This window comes from Bos mutus, chromosome 19 (assembly GCF_027580195.1).
Source record: "Bos mutus isolate GX-2022 chromosome 19, NWIPB_WYAK_1.1, whole genome shotgun sequence".
Lineage (NCBI taxonomy): Eukaryota > Metazoa > Chordata > Mammalia > Artiodactyla > Bovidae > Bos > Bos mutus.
The window spans coordinates 21439090-21456297 of record NC_091635.1 but is presented as its reverse complement, the minus strand read 5'-3'; the positions used below and the strand labels follow the sequence as shown (position 1 = coordinate 21456297).

General features: G+C 60.9%; 1 protein-coding gene and 1 non-coding gene across 5 annotated transcripts in view; both read left to right on the top strand.

Annotated features, from left to right (window-relative positions):
- Positions 1-17208, top strand: part of RAI1 (retinoic acid induced 1) — a 103583-nt gene that overhangs the window by 80870 nt on the left and 5505 nt on the right. For 3 of the 4 annotated variants that reach the window (XM_070389628.1, XM_070389629.1, XM_070389631.1), the window contains one exon: positions 10276-15793. In XM_070389628.1, the coding sequence (XP_070245729.1) occupies positions 10292-15793 (5502 nt within the window). In that variant the 5' untranslated portion in view covers positions 10276-10291. Of the gene's footprint in view, positions 1-2763; positions 2927-10275; positions 15794-17208 lie in introns of all 4 variants that reach the window. The other variant, XM_070389630.1, reaches the window with a different exon arrangement.
- TRNAE-CUC (transfer RNA glutamic acid (anticodon CUC)) lies at positions 1926-1998 on the top strand. Its single transcript has one exon. It is a non-coding gene; the product is annotated as a tRNA-Glu (tRNA).

Genomic DNA, 17208 nt, shown 5'->3' with positions numbered 1-17208 from the left:
CGCGCGGTGTCTCCGCCACCTCCGCCTCGTGGCGAGAAAAGCGCCCCTTCCTCGCTCCCGGCGCCTGCGATCGCGGGACTGCGGCCGGGGGCGCCCCAGGAGGGGCCGGCGCGCGGCTGGCGGAGCCCGAGGTCGCCGCGACCTTGCTGGGGTCAGCGGGTTGGGCGGCGGAGACGGCGGCGCGGCGTCTTTGGTGGCGCTTTCCGGATTGGCGCAGAGGCCGGGAAATCGGGCGGGGGCGGGCGGGGGAACACACATAGAAGGTGAAATTTTACCTGCCCCTGAGGGAGTCCTGCGGATTTTCTCCGGCAGCGGCAGGAGCTCTGTCTTTGTCTTACACGCCTGAAACATCTGTTGCGGGGGGGCCGGCGAGGCCGCAAGCGCCCCCGCACGCCCCCCATCCTCGCCCCATCCCCCGCCCGGCCGGCGCCCGCGCCGCGTTAACCCTGCCGACGCTGGGGCGCTAGCCCGCCGCCCCCAGGGGTGCGTGGGAGCCGGGGGCGGGGGCGGAAGGGTTAATGGCCTAGTCGCAGACCCTAATTGTCAGACCCGGGCCCCGCTTCGTTTCAATTACCCTAAGTAGAGACTGAATGCGCAATTAACGAAGTCAGCTTGCCAACTGGAAAGCCGGGCCGCGTTCACGTTGAGAATACTCCACCAGCTGACTCGGACTAAGCAATTTCCTTCTCTCGCTCCCTTTCTCTCTCTCTCTCTCCACCCCCTCCCTCTTTTTCTCTCTCCTTAATAATAAAATTATACCAAGCAGTTTGCGGTGTGGCAGACGGCCAGAAAAGCGTTTCTTTAAACGCCGCCGTCTCACAATTAGGCAGCAAGAGGATTTGACACGCCGCGGCGGCCTGACAGGCGGCTTCCTCCCTTGGGGCTGGGGGAGGGAGGGGCACCACTTCCCGGCTTCCCCAGGTGGAACCGCGCCGGGAGGGGCTGTCAGGATGCAGTGGAACGGGGGTGTCAGGCAAGGAAGGGAGGGGAGGTTCCTGCCCAGGCCGGGGAAAGGAGGGGGCGTTCTCGGACTCCTGGGATGCTGGATGTCCAAAAGAAGGGTCTGGACCCCCACTTCTGGCCTCTAGCTCCAAGTTGGTTTTCTGGTGGCTGGGCATTCTGGAGCACAGATCTGTAGAGGTCTCTCAGCCCTGCGGGACCTCTTGGACAAGTCACAGCCCCTGTCTGGGCTTCCACTAACCCTCTGCAAAATGAGGAGGTGGCTTGACCTGGAAGGCTTCTGGTGGCTCACTGCTCACAGCAGCTGGCGGTGTGGTGGAGGGGGACGCTGGCACCCTGGTCAGAAACAAGCCAGGAGACCCCTCTCCAGCTTTATAGACCAGTGGGCCCCACAGAGTGGAGAGAGTGGCCCTTCCCTGGGAGCAGTGAGCAGGCAGCAGTTACAAATGGCGGATGACTGTGCAGGACTGCTAGGGGGCAGGGGAGGTGGTATCAGGTGGACAGTGGGCATCTGACTCCCCATCTGGGAGGGGTGGTAACTGGGACCACCCACCTGGTCAGTCCTGCCTCCCATCAGTGGGCCCCCTCCTTCCAGTTGGCCCTGACCGCCTCCTTTCCCCACCCCCAGAGCCCCTTGTGGGTGTCACACCCCCACAGTCAGCTGCCTGTCTGATTGCCTCAGGAGGGCAGAAGTCACTGCTTTTTCCTCTGGATCCTCAGCACCCAGCTCTGCCCCTGCGCAGCGTAAGAGACGGGCTTGGTGAGCGAGTGGGTGCGGGCACTGAGGGCTGTGACCCAGGGGCTGTGGAGGGCAGAGCAGAAGTTCTGTTGTCCCTTCCTGGTTGGCTGCTGCACACACGTCCTGGCCTCCAGGCCTGTCATCCTCTGTTAGGGCTGTGATGAGGGTTAGGTAACGTACTCTTGCCGCTCTGTCCAGGCAGCATTTAATAGGCATCTACTGGGACTTCCTGGTGGTCCAGTGGCTAAGACTCTGCACTCTCCATGCAGAGGGCCCTGGTTCAATCCCTGGTCAGGGAGCTGGATCCTGCATGCCGCAACTAAAGATACCGCCTGTTGCAACGAAGACCTGGCACAGTCAAATAAATAAAATATTTTTTGAAAAAGGCACGTACTTGGAGCAGTTTCTAGGCTTAGAGCCTAGGACGCAACAGATGAAGCCCTTGCCCTCCTCAGGCTACTTTCCAGCAAGGCAGACACAGGTGAAGTGGCTCATTAGACCATTAATTATGTAATTACCACTGTGATGATGCCACCAGGGAGCCCGGCAGGGACCCAGCAATGTTGTGGGGCCGGGGGAGACAGCAGGGCCTCCCTAATCGGCGCTGGGGTGGAGCTCCAAGGAGGGTTATAAGCACCTCTGTGGCCTTGGGCCTCCTACCACCAGCCTTTGCAGCCCTCAGAGCTCTGGTTCCATGGGGCCCCCCGCAGCTCAGTACTGCTCTCCACCCGGCCCCCAGTGCTCCACTCCACAGCTTAAGTGAATAGTGCTGGTCTCAGGGCTTCTCCCAGAGTCCAGGGAGTGTTCTGGGCACTCCTGTTCCCACCTCTTCACATCAGGCACCCCCCAGGTGCCTGGCATTGCTCAGGCCAAGTGCTACCTTTGTCTGACACCAGGGAGCTTGTGAGCAGATACAGCCTGAAGCCCGGTTCTCTTGGATCTCTGGGGTGTTGAACTTTTTTGCTTGGTTGATAACATTTTATTAAATTTTATAGAAGTCTAGTTGATTTATAATGTGTTGATTTCTGTTTTACAGCAAAGTGATTCAGTTATATATTTTTCAGATTCTTTTTCGTCCTGGTTTATCACAAGACATTGAATGCAGTTCCCTGTGTTCTACAGGAGGACCTTTGTTTATCCATCCTATATGTGATAGTTTGCATCAGCTGATCCCGAACTGCCCATCCATTCCACCCTTACCTTTTGGCAACTACAAGCCTGTTCTCTGTGAGTCTGTTTCTGTTCCGTAGCTATGTTCGTTTTTGTCATATTTTAGATTCCACATATAAGTAATACGTTGTATTTATCTTTCTGACTTTCTACACTTAGAATGATGATCTCGAGATCCACCCATGTTGCTGCAGATGGCATGATATCATTCTTTTTATGACTGAGCAGTATTCCATTGTGTATATGCGCCACACCATCTTTATCCATTCCTCTGCCGATGGACGTCTAGGTTGCTTCCATGTCTTGACTGTTGTGAATATGCTGCTATGATCATAGATAGGGGTGCATGTATCTTTTTAAATTAGAGTTTCCATCTTTTCCAGATATACGCCCAGGAGTGGGATTGTTGGATCGTATGGTAATTCTGTTTTTAGTTTCTTGAGCAGTCTCCATACTATTCTCCACAGTGGCTACACCAATTTACATTCCCACCGACAGTGTAGGAGGGTTCCCTTTTCTCCACACCCTCTACAGCATTTGTTATTTGTAGACTTCTTAAATGATGGCTATTCTGACGCGTGTGAGGTGGTATTATACCTCATTGTCATTTTGATTTGCATTTTTCTAATAATTAGCAATAATGAGCCTCTTTCCATGCGCCTGTCAGCCATCTGTAGGTCTTCTTCAGAGAAATGTCTATTTAACTCTTCTGCCCAGATAACGTTTTTTAAAATGAGAGATTCGTCTTTCTGTGAAACACTCAGAGGCTCTGGCACCTTGGGTCCTGCATCCCACAGGCAGCAGGCAGCTGGAGCAGCCTCCCTCCCTTCTCACCTGCGCCCTTCACAGGTGCGCTTTCTGCCACCCCCCAAGGAGATCTTTGTCAAATGAGTGAGGAGGTGCAGCCACAAGCCCCTCATCCCCACCCAAGTGTGCTCTGTACCTGTACTCAGCCTTGTTCTGGATATTTTCATACTGTGACACTTTATGTATGTATGTATTTTTAAACAATTAGACATTGGATTTTATTAACTGGCAGCATCTGAGATCTTAGTTCCCCTACCAGGTATCAACCCTGTGCTCCCTGCAGTAGAATGGTGGAGTCTTAACTACTGGACCAGCAGGAAAGTCCCATGTGACATTTTAAACAATATACATTCAACAGTTATTGTTCAGTCGTGTCCGACTCTCTGTAGCCCTGTGGGCTGTAGTCCACCAGGCTCCTCTGCCCATGGGATTCTCCAGGCAAGGATACTGGAGTGGGTTGTCATTTCCTTTTGCAGGGGATCTTCCCGACCAGGGATGGAACCCACATCTCTCGTGTCTCCTTCATTAGCAGGTGGGTTCTTCAGCACTAATGTCATCCATGAAGCCCTTACTCGGGATATGGGTGCGAACAAAACAGGCAAAATCCCTGCTTTTGTGGAACTCCTTTCTAAAGAGGACAGGAAAAAAGTGAAGCCAGCCAGCCCTGTGGCTAGTTACCTTAGAGAAGTAGGGGTGGTGTAGGGGAGATGGAGCGTGGGTTTCAAACACAGTGGTGAGGGTCAGCCACCTGAGAAGGTCACATGAGCAAAGGCTTGCAGCCCAGGAGCCAGAGGAGCCATGGAGATCCCTGAGCATGGTCTTCCCGGCAGAGGAAAGGCCGTGCAAAGGCCCCGAGGCCTGGGGAGATGCTGGACTGACTGCCAGTTCAGTCCTTTGGTACTTGCTCTTCCTCAGGAGGTCACAGTGGGTAGGGCACACAGGGTGAGAGGGGAGGCTCTCTCCTTGCCTTCTTTGGCTCCCCTGAAAGCCAGCGGACAGACGGACTCTCTGGCGTCTGTAGCGTGTAGCCACCTGTAAGACCAGGGCACGGGGCAGCTGGGGAGCCCCCGACACCAGCCTCTGGACTAGCCCCTTGTACTTGAGTGCATGGGTGACTGACCCTGGCCCTCTTGGCTGTCCGCATCCCAGCACTGCCCCCTGTTTTTTTTCCCTCATTTTGACAGAGTTGGGGAAAGGGGGTTGCTTTTTGTTGAATGGTGGATAAAATGATGCAAAAGCAGCTACTATCTACAGGAGACTGATGGGCATGGAGCCCCCCTCGCCAACTGCCTCCTCCCCCCGGAGGGCTCCAGGAGGCCAGCAGCACAGTGGCGCTGACTCCTTCCTGCTGCACCACACCTCACGGTGGGGAGGGGGCTGGCTGGCCATCTGCCTCTCACCCCCTGGACCATGGGCCCCTCCAGCCCAGCTGACCCAGGTCTCTGGACCTACTGGCCCTCACATCCCAGAAGCTGCACTGGGGGCGGGGGCAGCAGGCATGGCTTTAGAAGTCAGGGAACAGAGCTGAGAGCTTAGCTTTGCTGCCTGTGGGCTGTGCTGTGGGAATTCATTAGGTTAGGTTACTCCTGAAAGTGGGGTCATGGCTCCCTTCCTAGGAGGGGTGCCTTAGGGAACTAACAGAGCAGCAAGCCCACAGGCAGTGCCCCGAAGTGCCCAGGATAGTGGAGTGCTCGGATGGGGCACCACATGTCCTGGTGGGTGAACCCCAAGGCGGGGGCTCTGGTCTGGTGGCTTAGTAGGTCTTGGCTGTTCTGCCAGGGAGTCCTTGGAGGAGGCAGCTTGGTGGGCTTTAGGAAGCGCATTCCAAACATCTACAGAGTCCAGAAACCCCACCCCCCCATTCCAACATCCTTCAAAGATCCCCGTCTCCTGGGACCCCAGCCTCAGCAAAGGGGCCTGGCTGTCTGCCTGCCTCTTTCGGGCCTATAGAGTGGCATGTCGGACCTGAGGGGCTCTCCCTTGGGTGCCGGTGAGTGAGGGCCACACAGCATTTATGGGGGTGTTGCCCACACACGGGGCGGGGGGCTGCCTTGTTCTCTGTAATTCCTTTTGCCCCTGGATGGGCCCCTCTGCCCCAGGCAGACCTCCCCCAGCGACTGACCCCTAGGCCCTCCCTGTCCCAGAGGCCTGAGGGCACTGGGCTGTCTTGTCTTGGGGCCTCCTTGGAAACTCATTCCCCCTCCATTCAAGCCAAGCCCTTGGGACTCAAAATAGACCCCACAGAATAGCCGTAAATTTGACTAGCGACTGATGGTTTTAATCAAGGTGTCCTGTTCACAGTCTTCATCACCTACAACTCAGAGGGAGGCCCAGGTGGTCTCACCAGCTCTGATCCTCTCGGGACACCCCAGCCTCCTGGTTCCCCAGTCTTGAGGGGGGTTGGGTTTTAAAGCTTTTCCCCTGCAGCTACAAGTCAGAAAACGAGGTCACAAAACCACCCTGGGTTAGCAGGTGGGATGCGCCTGTACCCCCAGAGCCAGCTAGGGTACAGAAGCTCCTTTCTCGCCCCCTCCCTCCCTCCCCAGCCCCAGTGGAGCTGCAGTAAGCTCCTGCCTATGCTGTCAGGCCCATTTCCCTGACCTGAAACCTGACCCTGGGGGCTGAAGAGGCCGTGGACCCAGTGAGTTCTCTCTGAGGCTGCTCAGCGCACAACAGGCAGCCAGGAGTGGACTCCCTACGGTGGGGTGGGCCCGAGCCCGCTTCTGGGGCCTCAGAGGTTGCCGAGGGGACATTGGAACCCCCTTTCCTTGTCATGCTCCAGGGGCCTTCCTCTGAAGTGGGAATTCTCAGTCCACACTGCTGCAGCGTCCATCTGGAAGAACTTCCTATGGGTGGCTCACAGGCAGGTCCTGGCTTTTCTGAGCCTCCCATTCTCTGTAACAGGGCAGGAGGCAGGAGCAGGCCCTATGGCCAAGGCTGCCCCTGCCCCCATGGGCCCCACAGTGCCTGCAGGGGGACCAGAGACTTCTGCTCTTTGCCAGAAAGAAGGGCTGAGCCCTGGCTCACCTGCTACCAAACACCTTTGGGGGCTGCTGGTCTTGTGCCTGGGGTGGGCTCTGGGGCTCATCACATCTCCTTGCAGGGCAGGGATACCCGTCACTGAGGTAGAGAAGCCTTGGGGCACGGGGTGGGCAGGCCAGCTTGCAGGAGTCACCATGGGAGGTGATCTGGAGCTCAGGACTGACTTTCTCCCTCCCTCCTTTTCCCTCTTCCTTTGCTTCCCATTTGGTTAGAATTTCAGAGATGTGCCTTAACCTAGTGTCTGGGAGAAGGGGGAGGGGAAGCAGAGATAGGGAGGCCAGGCTGGACCGGGAGTGAAGGAGTGTTGGGCACACCCCTGACCCCCAGCTGGTGCCCTCCTGCCCCCTCCTTCCCTCCCAGGTTCGGAGGTCACCATCTACCTCCCGATGCTGCCCACCCCAGCTCTCTGCCTGCCTCTTTCCCTTCTGTCCTTTGATGGTCCTCTTGAAAAGTAATCATAATCACAATAATTAATAACAACAGAGCCTGTGGCAGCCCAAGGCGGCTCTTAAAGAGGCCGAGCCCCACTTTGTCCCGGTGGTGCTGGTGGGACGGGGCCTTTGTTCCTGCACGGGTTGGGGGGGTCCGGGCCCGCCCCCGCCAGGCTGGGGGGCGGCGCTGGGGTGAGCGTTCTGCTGCCTTCATCAGGCGCAGGGCTTCTCGTATTTTAATTGAACTGTCTTTTCTTCGAGATAGATGCTCTCACCACGTCCAGCTGCTCCTGTGTATCGGAAAACCCGCTGTAACACGGCTTGGCGACATTAAAAGATGCGGCAGTTGGACTGATTAAACAGGGAGGGGGCGCTGGTCAGAGCACACTCTTTTTAAATAATGTTTCTGGTAATGCATTTTGGGGGAATGTGAAAAAAGTGTATTAAAAAAAGCTGTAGAAATGTTAATGATATCCACAAGACACTCAGCGGGAAATGAGCGCGATCTGGGACTAATAAAAGCCGGGATGTAATTTGTGCAGAGAGACGAGGCGAAGCCTCCCAGGCCAGCCTGGGTGTGCAAGTTCCGGGCTTGTAACGTGGCCGGGGAGGGCAGGGCAGGGCCCAGGGGCCCAGCCGACCCTGCCTGCCTGCGGGGGACACCCTGAGCAGAGGTGCCTCCAACTGCCTCTGACAGCCTGGGCAGTGGGGGCCGCCCGCGAGTGCTGCCTGAGGGCGGCAGGGGGCGCCCACCTGGGAGCCCGGTGTGGGGGCCCCGGGGCTGCCCACCTGCAGGAGCCACCCGTTAGAACCAGCACTGCCTCCAGCTCTGGGTCACAGCAGGCACTCCTGTCGTGTTTGATCCAAGCCGCGGGATGGACTGAAGTGGGTCAGAGGGGGGCCTCCACATCAGGGCGCCTGTGATGAGCCAGGGAGAGGCCATGGCCATGGGGCTGGCCCTGGAGTGGGCTGTGGGGCCCTGCGGTGGGCTTGGGGCCCTGTGGTGGGCTTGGGGCCCTGGGGCTGAACCAGCCAACCACCAAGGCAGGGAGGGGCCTGGGCTGGAATAATGGGGCTCCTTGGGGCCATCCAGCTGCCCTAGGCTGGACCTGCTCAACTTGGGCCCCTCCCAGGTCAGCTTCCCCCGACCCCCACAACTGCATGAGGAGGTGGGAGCTGGATGAAGAAGGGGTGACCGAGACCCCCGGGGGAATGCTTCTTCCCTTTCACATCTGCGTGTCGGCACCCTTCTCTGTGCCCCTTATTTTCTGTGCCTCACACAGCCCTGGAGGCTCGGAGCACACGCCAGGCCACCCCTTCCTCTTGGGTTTGGAATGGGACCTGAAAAGTCCCCTGTGCCCTTCTGGGGGCCTGGGCCCTGCAGGTGAGCGAGGTGTGGGTAAACCCAACGGCCGGGATGCAGGCTGCCACCAGCCCTCTGTGTGTCTCCCCGTGAGCCAGGGGTGTCCTTGCTTCTTCTTCCCTCCTTGAAGGGTCTGGGGGGGGCGCTAGCCTGGATGCTACAGCCGGCCTGTTATGTGACCCCATGGTTCTGCCCTGAAGGGCCCCCCCAAGCCCCACCCCCACCCTGGGGTCATTTCCTGACCCAGGATCTTGCTTTGGTGCAGGCTGGACTCCTTGCGTGCCCAGCCCTGAAAATCATAAACAGATGGGCTCTCGGCCTGGCTCTGACCCGGTGCAGGCGGGCGGGGCTGACCTGGAGGCCCAGGCGCCTCAGGCAGAGGGACTGCAGCTCTGCCCCATCGCTGCCTCGTCAGGGCCGCGCGGCCTGTTTACGTGCCTGTGACACCAACACAGGAGGCAGGGCCACTGCCCACGCTCCGGGTAGGGACAGCTTATGCCCACAGTGGCTCAGTGGCCCCTCATCAGCGCCTGCCAGAAGGAACAGACAGCTTCCAGAGGGCATAGCAGTGACAGAGAAGGGGGGAGAGACAGAGAGAGAGAGTGTGTGTGTGTGTGTGTGTAATGATAGATAAGGGGAGTGTGTGTGTGCAGTGATGAAGGGGTGAATGTGTGTATGCAATGATGGAAAAGGTGTGTGTGATGATAGACAAGGGGATTGTGTGTGCATTGGTGTGTGTGTGTGTGTGTGTACAAAGGTGTGTGCATTGATGGAGAAGAGGTGTGTGTGTGTAATAGACAAGGGGAGTGTGTGTGTGCAGTTATGAAGGTGTGTGTGTAATGATAGACAAGAGTGTGTATGTGCAGTGATGAAGAAGGTGTGTGTGTGATGATAGACAAGGGGAGTGTGTACGTGCAGTGATGAAGGGGTGTTTGTGTGTGTGTAACAGACAAGGGGAGTGTGTGTATGCAGTGATGAAGGTGTGTGTGTGTGCAGCGGTGGAGGTGGTGTGTGTGTGTGATGATAGACAAGGGGAGTGTGTGTAATAGACAAGGGGAGTGTGTATGCGCACTGATGAAGGGGTGTGTGTGTGCACTGATGAAGGGGTGTGTGTGTGCACTGATGAAGGGGTGTGTGTGTGCACTGATGAAGGGGGATGTGTGTGTGTGTGTGTAATAGACAAGGGGTGTGTGTGTGTGTGTGCAGTGAAGAAGAAGCTGTTTGTGTGTGTGCAGTGATGGAGAAGGGGTATGTGTGTGTGTGTGCGTGCGTGTGTGCGTGCGTGCATGCGTGCATGCTCATGTGCATAGACTCCAGGCCTCAGTGAGTGGTTTCTGGGGCAGGGCAGGCCATCCCCCGTGCCACGCACACACATACACACACTCACGAGCTGGGTCACGCCTGAACACTGCTGCGCTGGGGCTAGATTACCGGATCCAGCAGCCCCAGGGGATGGGGGAGCGGGAATGGCTGATTCTGAGCCGGCGGGGAGGAGGAGGGGAACTGGTGGCAGGAGGGGGCAGCTCCCCAGTGGCTGGCGCTGGGCGGCCGGGCTGCACCTCCCTGTCCCCGTCAGAGCGGGAATTACAGAGCACACGGCCCTGACACACAAGTTGTCAATATGTGCACAGCTGGTGGGGCGGCTGCAGGAGAGGGCGGGGCGGGAGGGGCTGGCTTTCCAAGGGAAGGAAATGGCCCATCTGAACCCCGCCCGCTCTGCCCTCCTCTCCCCGCCCTCCCTCTTGCCCTTTCTCTTTTCACAGATAACCAGCCCAAGTCATGCAGTCTTTTCGAGAAAGGTGTGGTTTCCATGGCAAACAGCAGACCTACCAGCAGACCTCACAGGAGACGTCGCGCCTGGAGAACTACAGGCAGCCAAGCCAGGCCGGGCTGAGCTGCGACCGACAGCGTCTGCTGACCAAGGACTACTACGGCCCGCAGCCCTTCCCCGGTTACGAGGGCGGCGGGGGCACGCCCGCCACCGCGCGCGCCGGCAAAGGCCTGTCCTCGCCGCAGGCCCCGCCGGGGAGGCCGGCCTTCGCGGGCTACACTGTCCAGGACGGCAGCCCCTACCCGGGCCGCTACTCGGGCGAGGAGGGCCTGCAGGCCTGGGGGGGCCCCCAGCCACCACCCCCTCAGCCGCAGCCCCTGCCAGGCGGGGTGGGCAAATATGACGAGAACCTGATGAAAAAGACGGTGGTGCCCCCCAGCCGGCAGTACCCAGAGCAGGGTGCCCAGCTGCCCTTCCGGACTCATGCCCTCCACGTCCAGCAGCAGCTGCCGCAGCCCCCACCATCCCTGGCATACCCCAAGCTCCAGAGGCAGAAACCCCAGAGTGACCTTGCCTCCCCCCTGCCCTTCTCCCAGGGCAGCCACTTCCCCCAGCAGTCCCAGTCCTTCCCCACCTCCTCTACCTACTCCTCCAGTGGCCAGGCCGGTGGGCAGGGGGCCCACTCCTACAAGAGCTGCACAGCCCCCTCCGCCCAGCCCCACGACAGGCCGCTGACCGCCAGCGCCAGCCTGGCCCCTGGCCAGCGGGTCCCAAACCTTCATGCCTACCAGTCCAGCCGCCTCAGCTATGACCCACAGAAGCAGCAGCAGCAGCAGGCCCTCCAGAGCCGTCACCATGCCCAGGAAAGCCTGCACTACCAAAACCTCGCAAAGTACCAACACTATGGGCAGCAAGGCCCAGGCTACTGTCAGCCGGACGCGACTGTCAGGACCCCAGAGCAGTACTACCAGACCTTCAGCCCCAGCTCCGGCCACTCGCCCGCCCGCTCCGTGGGCCGCTCACCCTCCTACAGCTCCACCCCGTCTCCACTGATGCCCAACCTGGAGAACTTTCCCTACAACCAGCAGCCACTCGGCCCTGGGGCCTTCCCCGCTGGCCTCACTGACCACAGCCACTTCATGCCCCTGCTCAACCCCTCCCCGACGGATGCTGCCAGCTCTGTGGACACCCAGGCCGCCAACTGCAAGGCCCTGCAGAAGGACAAGCTTCCCGAGAGCCTGCTGTCGGACCTCAGCCTGCATAGCCTCACGGCCCTGACCTCCCAGGTGGAGAACATCTCCAACACCGTGCAGCAGCTGCTGCTGTCCAAGGCTGCCGGGCCTCAGAAGAAGGGCCTCAAGAGCCTGGTGGCCCGGACGCCGGAGCAACACAAAAGCCAGCACTGCAGCCCCGAGGGCAGCGGCTACTCGGCCGAGCCAGCGGGCACACCGCTATCAGAGCCGCTGAGCAGCACGCCACAGTCCACACACGCTGAGCCGCCTGAGGCCGACTACCTGAGCGGCTCTGAGGACCCGCTGGAGCGCAGCTTCCTCTACTGCAGCCAGGCCCGCGGCAGCCCTGCCAGGGTCCACGGCGGCTCCAAGGCCAAGCCCGAGTCCGTGTCCACCTGTTCCGTGACCTCACCGGACGACATGTCCACCAAGTCCGACGACTCCTTCCAGAGCCTGCACAGCAGCCTGCCTCTCGACAGCTTCTCCAAGCTTGTAGCTGGCGAGCGAGACTGCCCGCGGCTGCTGCTCAGCGCCCTGGCACAGGAAGACTTGGCCTCCGAGATCCTGGGGCTGCAGGAGGCCATCAGTGAGAAGGCCGACAAGGCCTGGGCTGAGGCACCGGGCCTGGCCAAAGACACCGGCAAGCCGCCCTTCTCTCTGGAGAACCACAGCGCCTGCCTGGACCCTGTGGCCAAGGGTGCGTGGCCACGGCCAGGGGAGCCGGAGGCCCTGCCCGAGGCCCTGCAGCTGGACAAGGGCAGCAGTGCCAAGGACTTCAGTCCGGGGCTGTTTGAAGACCCCTCTGTGGGCTTCACCACCCCTGACCCCAAGAAGACAGCTGGTCCCCTCTCCTTCGGCGCCAAGCCCACCCTGGGGGCCGCGGCCTCAGACCCCACCGTGGCTTTTGACTGCTTCCCAGACACAACCTCTGCTGGCTCGGCGGATGGTGCCCACCCCTTTGCCTGGCCCGAGGAGAACCTGGGGGATGCCTGTCCTCGGTGGGGGCTGCATCCCGGTGAGCTCACCAAGGGTCTGGAGCAGGGCGGAAAGGCCACTGACAGTGCCAGCCAGGACGGCACCCGGGAGGCTTCAGCCTGCCTGGGCTTCCAGGAGGAGGTGCCCCCTGGGGAGAAGGCTGCAGTGCCCCGGGACTCCCAGCAGGAGACAGCGGGTGGGGTGAAGGAGGAGGCCGGCGGGCTGCTGCAGTGCCCCGAGGTGAGCAAGGCCGACCGCTGGCTGGACGACAGCCGGCACTGCTGCTCGGCTGCCGACTTTGGGGACCTCCCACTGCTGCCGGCGCCGGGCCGGAAGGAGGACCTGGAGGCCGAGGAGTACTCGTCCCTGTGCGAGCTCCTGGGCAGCCCCGAGCAGAGGCCTGGCCTGCAGGATGCGCTGTCGCCCAAGGCCCCGCTGCTGTGCGGCAAGGAGGAGGTGGAGGAAGTGCTGGACCCCAAGGCCGGCTGGGGCTCCCCGTGCCCCCTCTCTGGGGACTCAGTCATCTTGCTGGGCCCTACCGTGGGCGCCGAGTCCAAGGTCCAGAGCTGGTTCGAGTCCTCCCTGTCCCATATGAAGCCAGAGGAAGAGGGGCCCGAGGGGGTGCTGGCCCCAGGGGATTCCGCCGCCGTGACCCCGGAGGCCTCCCTGGCACAGAAGCCGAACAAGCCTGCTGTGCCCGAGGCCCCCCTTGCCAAGAAAGAGCCTGTGCCTCGCGGCAAAAGCTTGAGGAGCCGGCGGGTGCACCGGGGGCTGCCTGAGGCCGAGGACTCCCCGTGCAGGGCACCGGCGCTGCCCAAAGACCTGCTGCTCCCCGAATCGTGCACAGGGCCCCCCCAGGGACAGATGGAGGGGGCGGGGGCCCCAGGCCGGGGGATCTCAGAAGGACTTCCCAGGATGTGTACCCGCTCCTTCACGGCCTTGAGCGAGCCCCGCACACCCGGACCCCCAGGCCTACCCACCACCCCTGCCCCCCCAGACAAGCTGGGGGGCAAGCAGCGAGCCGCCTTCAAGTCAGGCAAGCGGGTGGGGAAGCCCTCCCCAAAGGCCGCTTCCAGCCCCAGCAACCCGGCCGCCTTGCCCGTGGCCTCTGACAGCAGCCCCATGGGCTCCAAGACCAAGGAGACGGACTCGCTGGACGCACCAGGCAAAGACCAGCGGTCCATGATCCTCCGGTCCCGCAGCAGGGCCCAGGAAGCCTTCCACTCCAAGCGCAGGCGGCCCTCGGAGAGCCGACTGCCAAACTGCCGTGCCGCCAAGAAGCTCCTTGCCAACAACCACCTGCCCACCACGTTCAAAGTTGCTGGCAGCCCCCAGAAGGAGGGGAGGGTGGGCCAGCGGGCGAGGGTCCCCAAGCCTGGTGCCAGCGGCAAGCTCTCAGATCGACCCCTCCACGCCCTCAAAAGGAAGTCAGCCTTCATGGCTCCCGTCCCCACTAAGAAGCGCAACCTGGTCTTACGCAGTGGCGGCCTCGGGGGAGACGTGAAGGAGGAGGGGGCCGAGGGCTCCCCCACCCTCTTCAAGAGGATGACGTCTCCCAAGAAGGCGAAACCCACCAAGGGCAATGGTGAGCCCACGGCGAAGCCACCGCCCCTGGAAACCCCGGACACTGGCCTGAAGCTGGCCTCACGGGCGTCCTTCCAGGGGGCCATGAAGACCAAGGTGCTGCCACCCCGAAAAGGCCGGGGCTTGAAGCTAGAGGCCATTGTGCAGAAGATCACCTCGCCCAGCCTGAAGAAGTTTGCGTGCAGAGCACCAGGGGCCCCTCCTGGGAATCCTGTGAGCCCATCCCTCCCCGAGAAAGAACGTGGGCTCAAGAGCGCTGGGGGCAGCCTTCTGGGGGCAGAGGAAGGTCTCTTAAATGTGAGCCCTGGGCAGAAGTTCCCGGCAGCTCTGGGGGCCGAGCCGTTGTGCAGAAATCCGACCAATAGATCCTTAAAAGGCAAACTTGTGAACAGTAAGAAACTGTCCTTGACCGATGGTTTCAAAACGGAGGCCTTCACGTCCCCAGAGGCCCTGCTGCCCGGGGGCACTGCCCTGGCGCCTAAGAAGAGAAGCCGGAAAGGTAGAACTGGGGCCCTTGGACTCCCCAAAGGCTCCCTGGAGAAAAGGCCCCACCTCGGCCCAGCTCTGCTGCTGACTCCCCGAGACAGGGCCAATGGCACGCAGGGGGGCAGTGAGGACAGCTCTGGCGTAGGAGGCAAGAAGCCAAAGACGGAGGAGCTGGGCCTGGCCGCCCAGCCCCCAGAGGGCCGGCCCTGCCAGCCCCAGACAAGGGCACAGAAGCAGCCGGGCCATGCCAACTACAGCAGCTATTCCAAGCGGAAGCGCCTCACGCGGGGCCGGGCCAAGAGCACCACCTCCTCACCCTGTAAGGGGCGTGCTAAGCGGCGGCGGCAGCAGCAGGTGCTGCCCCTGGATCCCGCCGAGCCTGAAATCCGCCTCAAGTACATTTCCTCCTGCAAGCGGCTGCGGGCAGACAGCCGCACCCCCGCCTTCTCGCCCTTCGTGCGGGTAGAGAAGCAGGGTGCGTTCACCACCATGTGCACTGTTGTCAACTCCCCGGGAGAGGAGCCCCAGCCCCAGAGGAAGCCTTCCTCCTCCTCCTCCTCCTCCTCCTGCTCCTTGGACGCGGCCGGGGCCTCCCTAGCCACGCTCCCTGGAGGCTCCATCCCACCGCCTCGGCCCTCCCTGCCCCTCTCCTCCACCATGCACCTGGGGCCCGTGGTTTCCAAGGCCCTGAGTACCTCTTGCCTTGTTTGCTGCCTCTGCCAAAACCCGGCCAACTTCAAGGACCTCGGGGACCTCTGTGGGCCCTACTACCCTGAACACTGCCTCCCCAAAAAGAAGCCAAAACTCAAGGAGAAGGTGCGGCTAGAGGGTACCTGTGAGGAGGCCTCGCTGCCTCTTGAGAGGACACTCAAAGGCCTTGAGTGCCCAGCTGCCGCATCTTCTGCTGCCACCACCACCACCGGGAAGCCCCCCAGGCCTGATGGCCCAGCCGATCCGGCCAAGCAGGGCTCTCTGCGCACCAGTGCCCGGGGCCTGTCCCGGCGGCTGCAGAGTTGCTACTGCTGTGACGGTCGGGGGGATGGCAGTGAGGAGGCAGCCCCAGCCGACAAGAGCCGCAAGCATGAGTGCAGCAAGGAGCCGCCGGCTGAGCCTGGTGGGGACACCCAGGAGCACTGGGTGCATGAGGCCTGCGCTGTGTGGACAGGCGGGGTCTACCTGGTGGCCGGGAAGCTCTTTGGGCTGCAGGAGGCCATGAAGGTGGCCCTGGACATGGTAAGAGGCCAGTCCCGCCGGGTGGGTCCTCGGGTTCTGCAGGCAGGCAGGCAGGCCTTCTTTCCAGTGCTGCGGTGTGGGCCAGACAGACCAAGTCACAAATGAGTCTGGGGGCTTAGCCAGAGAGCGGAGGCACCCCCGGGCCAAGGCAGGACACAGTTGCCCACCCTGTCTTAGACCTCCCTGCTGCCCGCTCAGCCTGTACCCACCACACACTCAACCCACCCCTTCCAGCTGCAGCCCCTGCACCCTCCTGACACCCGTCTCCAATAATCAACTGAGACGCTGAGTCCCCAGATGACAAGGGGCCTCAGAACTGCCTGCCTCTTATGATCTGAGGTGGATCAGGGCCTCAGAGCAAGAGCCCCTCCAACAACAGGTGGCTGGATGGTCAGTCAGCCCTTGTCGGTAGGGTGGTTCAGGGGTCTTTCCTGCAAGGCCCTTCCTGAAACATCCCAGAGGAACTGCAGTCGCTGTGTGCCTCTAGGCACGTAGCCTAACCTCTCTGTGCCTCCGTTTCTTCATCTCTTAAGTGGGCATAACAGCCCCATCAAGCTGTCACAGCTGTGCTTGGCCTACCCACGAGCCCATGACTTAACTGCTGGGGCCATGACAGTGGCAGCTCTCCAACGACACTAGCATGTCGTGTCCCAGCAGTGACTGTCACTCTGGTTACTACAGCTCTCTTGCTCCACGAACTCCCTGCTGTGGACCACGCTCCTGTCCCCTTGCCACACTGCTGTCCAGTGTCTCCTGGGCAGGCACCCACCATGCCACCCTCCAGCTCACTGCCCTGCACCGTCCATGCCTGCCCACCTGCTCCCTCTTGGTCCCCACTCCCCCTGCCGCGACAAGCAGCTCTGTGCTGGCTGTCACCAGGGAGACGACTTTGCTGTCCACATCTCCCTGTTTCCTGATCCTCTGCTACCAGGATGTGCTCCAGGACCTCTCCATGCCGGGGCAACCCTCCGCCAGCCTCCACCCGTATGGAGGAAGGCCCCCCCTGGCCTGACAGCCCAGGCCCCTGCGCTTCCCTGCTCAGTTCTCCTTTCCTCCCATCCCGTTTTCGCGTCTCTCATGACTGTCTCATTCCCAGCTGCCCTGAAATAGGTTCAGGTGTTCCCCTCCACTGAACGATAACGCCCACACTGAGATCCCCTCCAGGAAGCGCCGGGTGGCCTCCCTGAAGTGCACATCCTCAAAGCCCCGACCCAGCTGTGCTGCTTCTGCACCTTGTCTGAGCCCGGGTGGGGGCCAACCCTGGTCCTTCCTCCGTTGCCTATTCCGGGCGCTTTGGTCTGACCTCACTGACATCACTGGCCTCCCGCTGGACTGAGGCAGATGCGGGGGGTCTGAGTGGCCTTGTGCGTTCCTGGTGTCACGTGGCTATTAAGTACTGGAGCACTTGGCCTGGT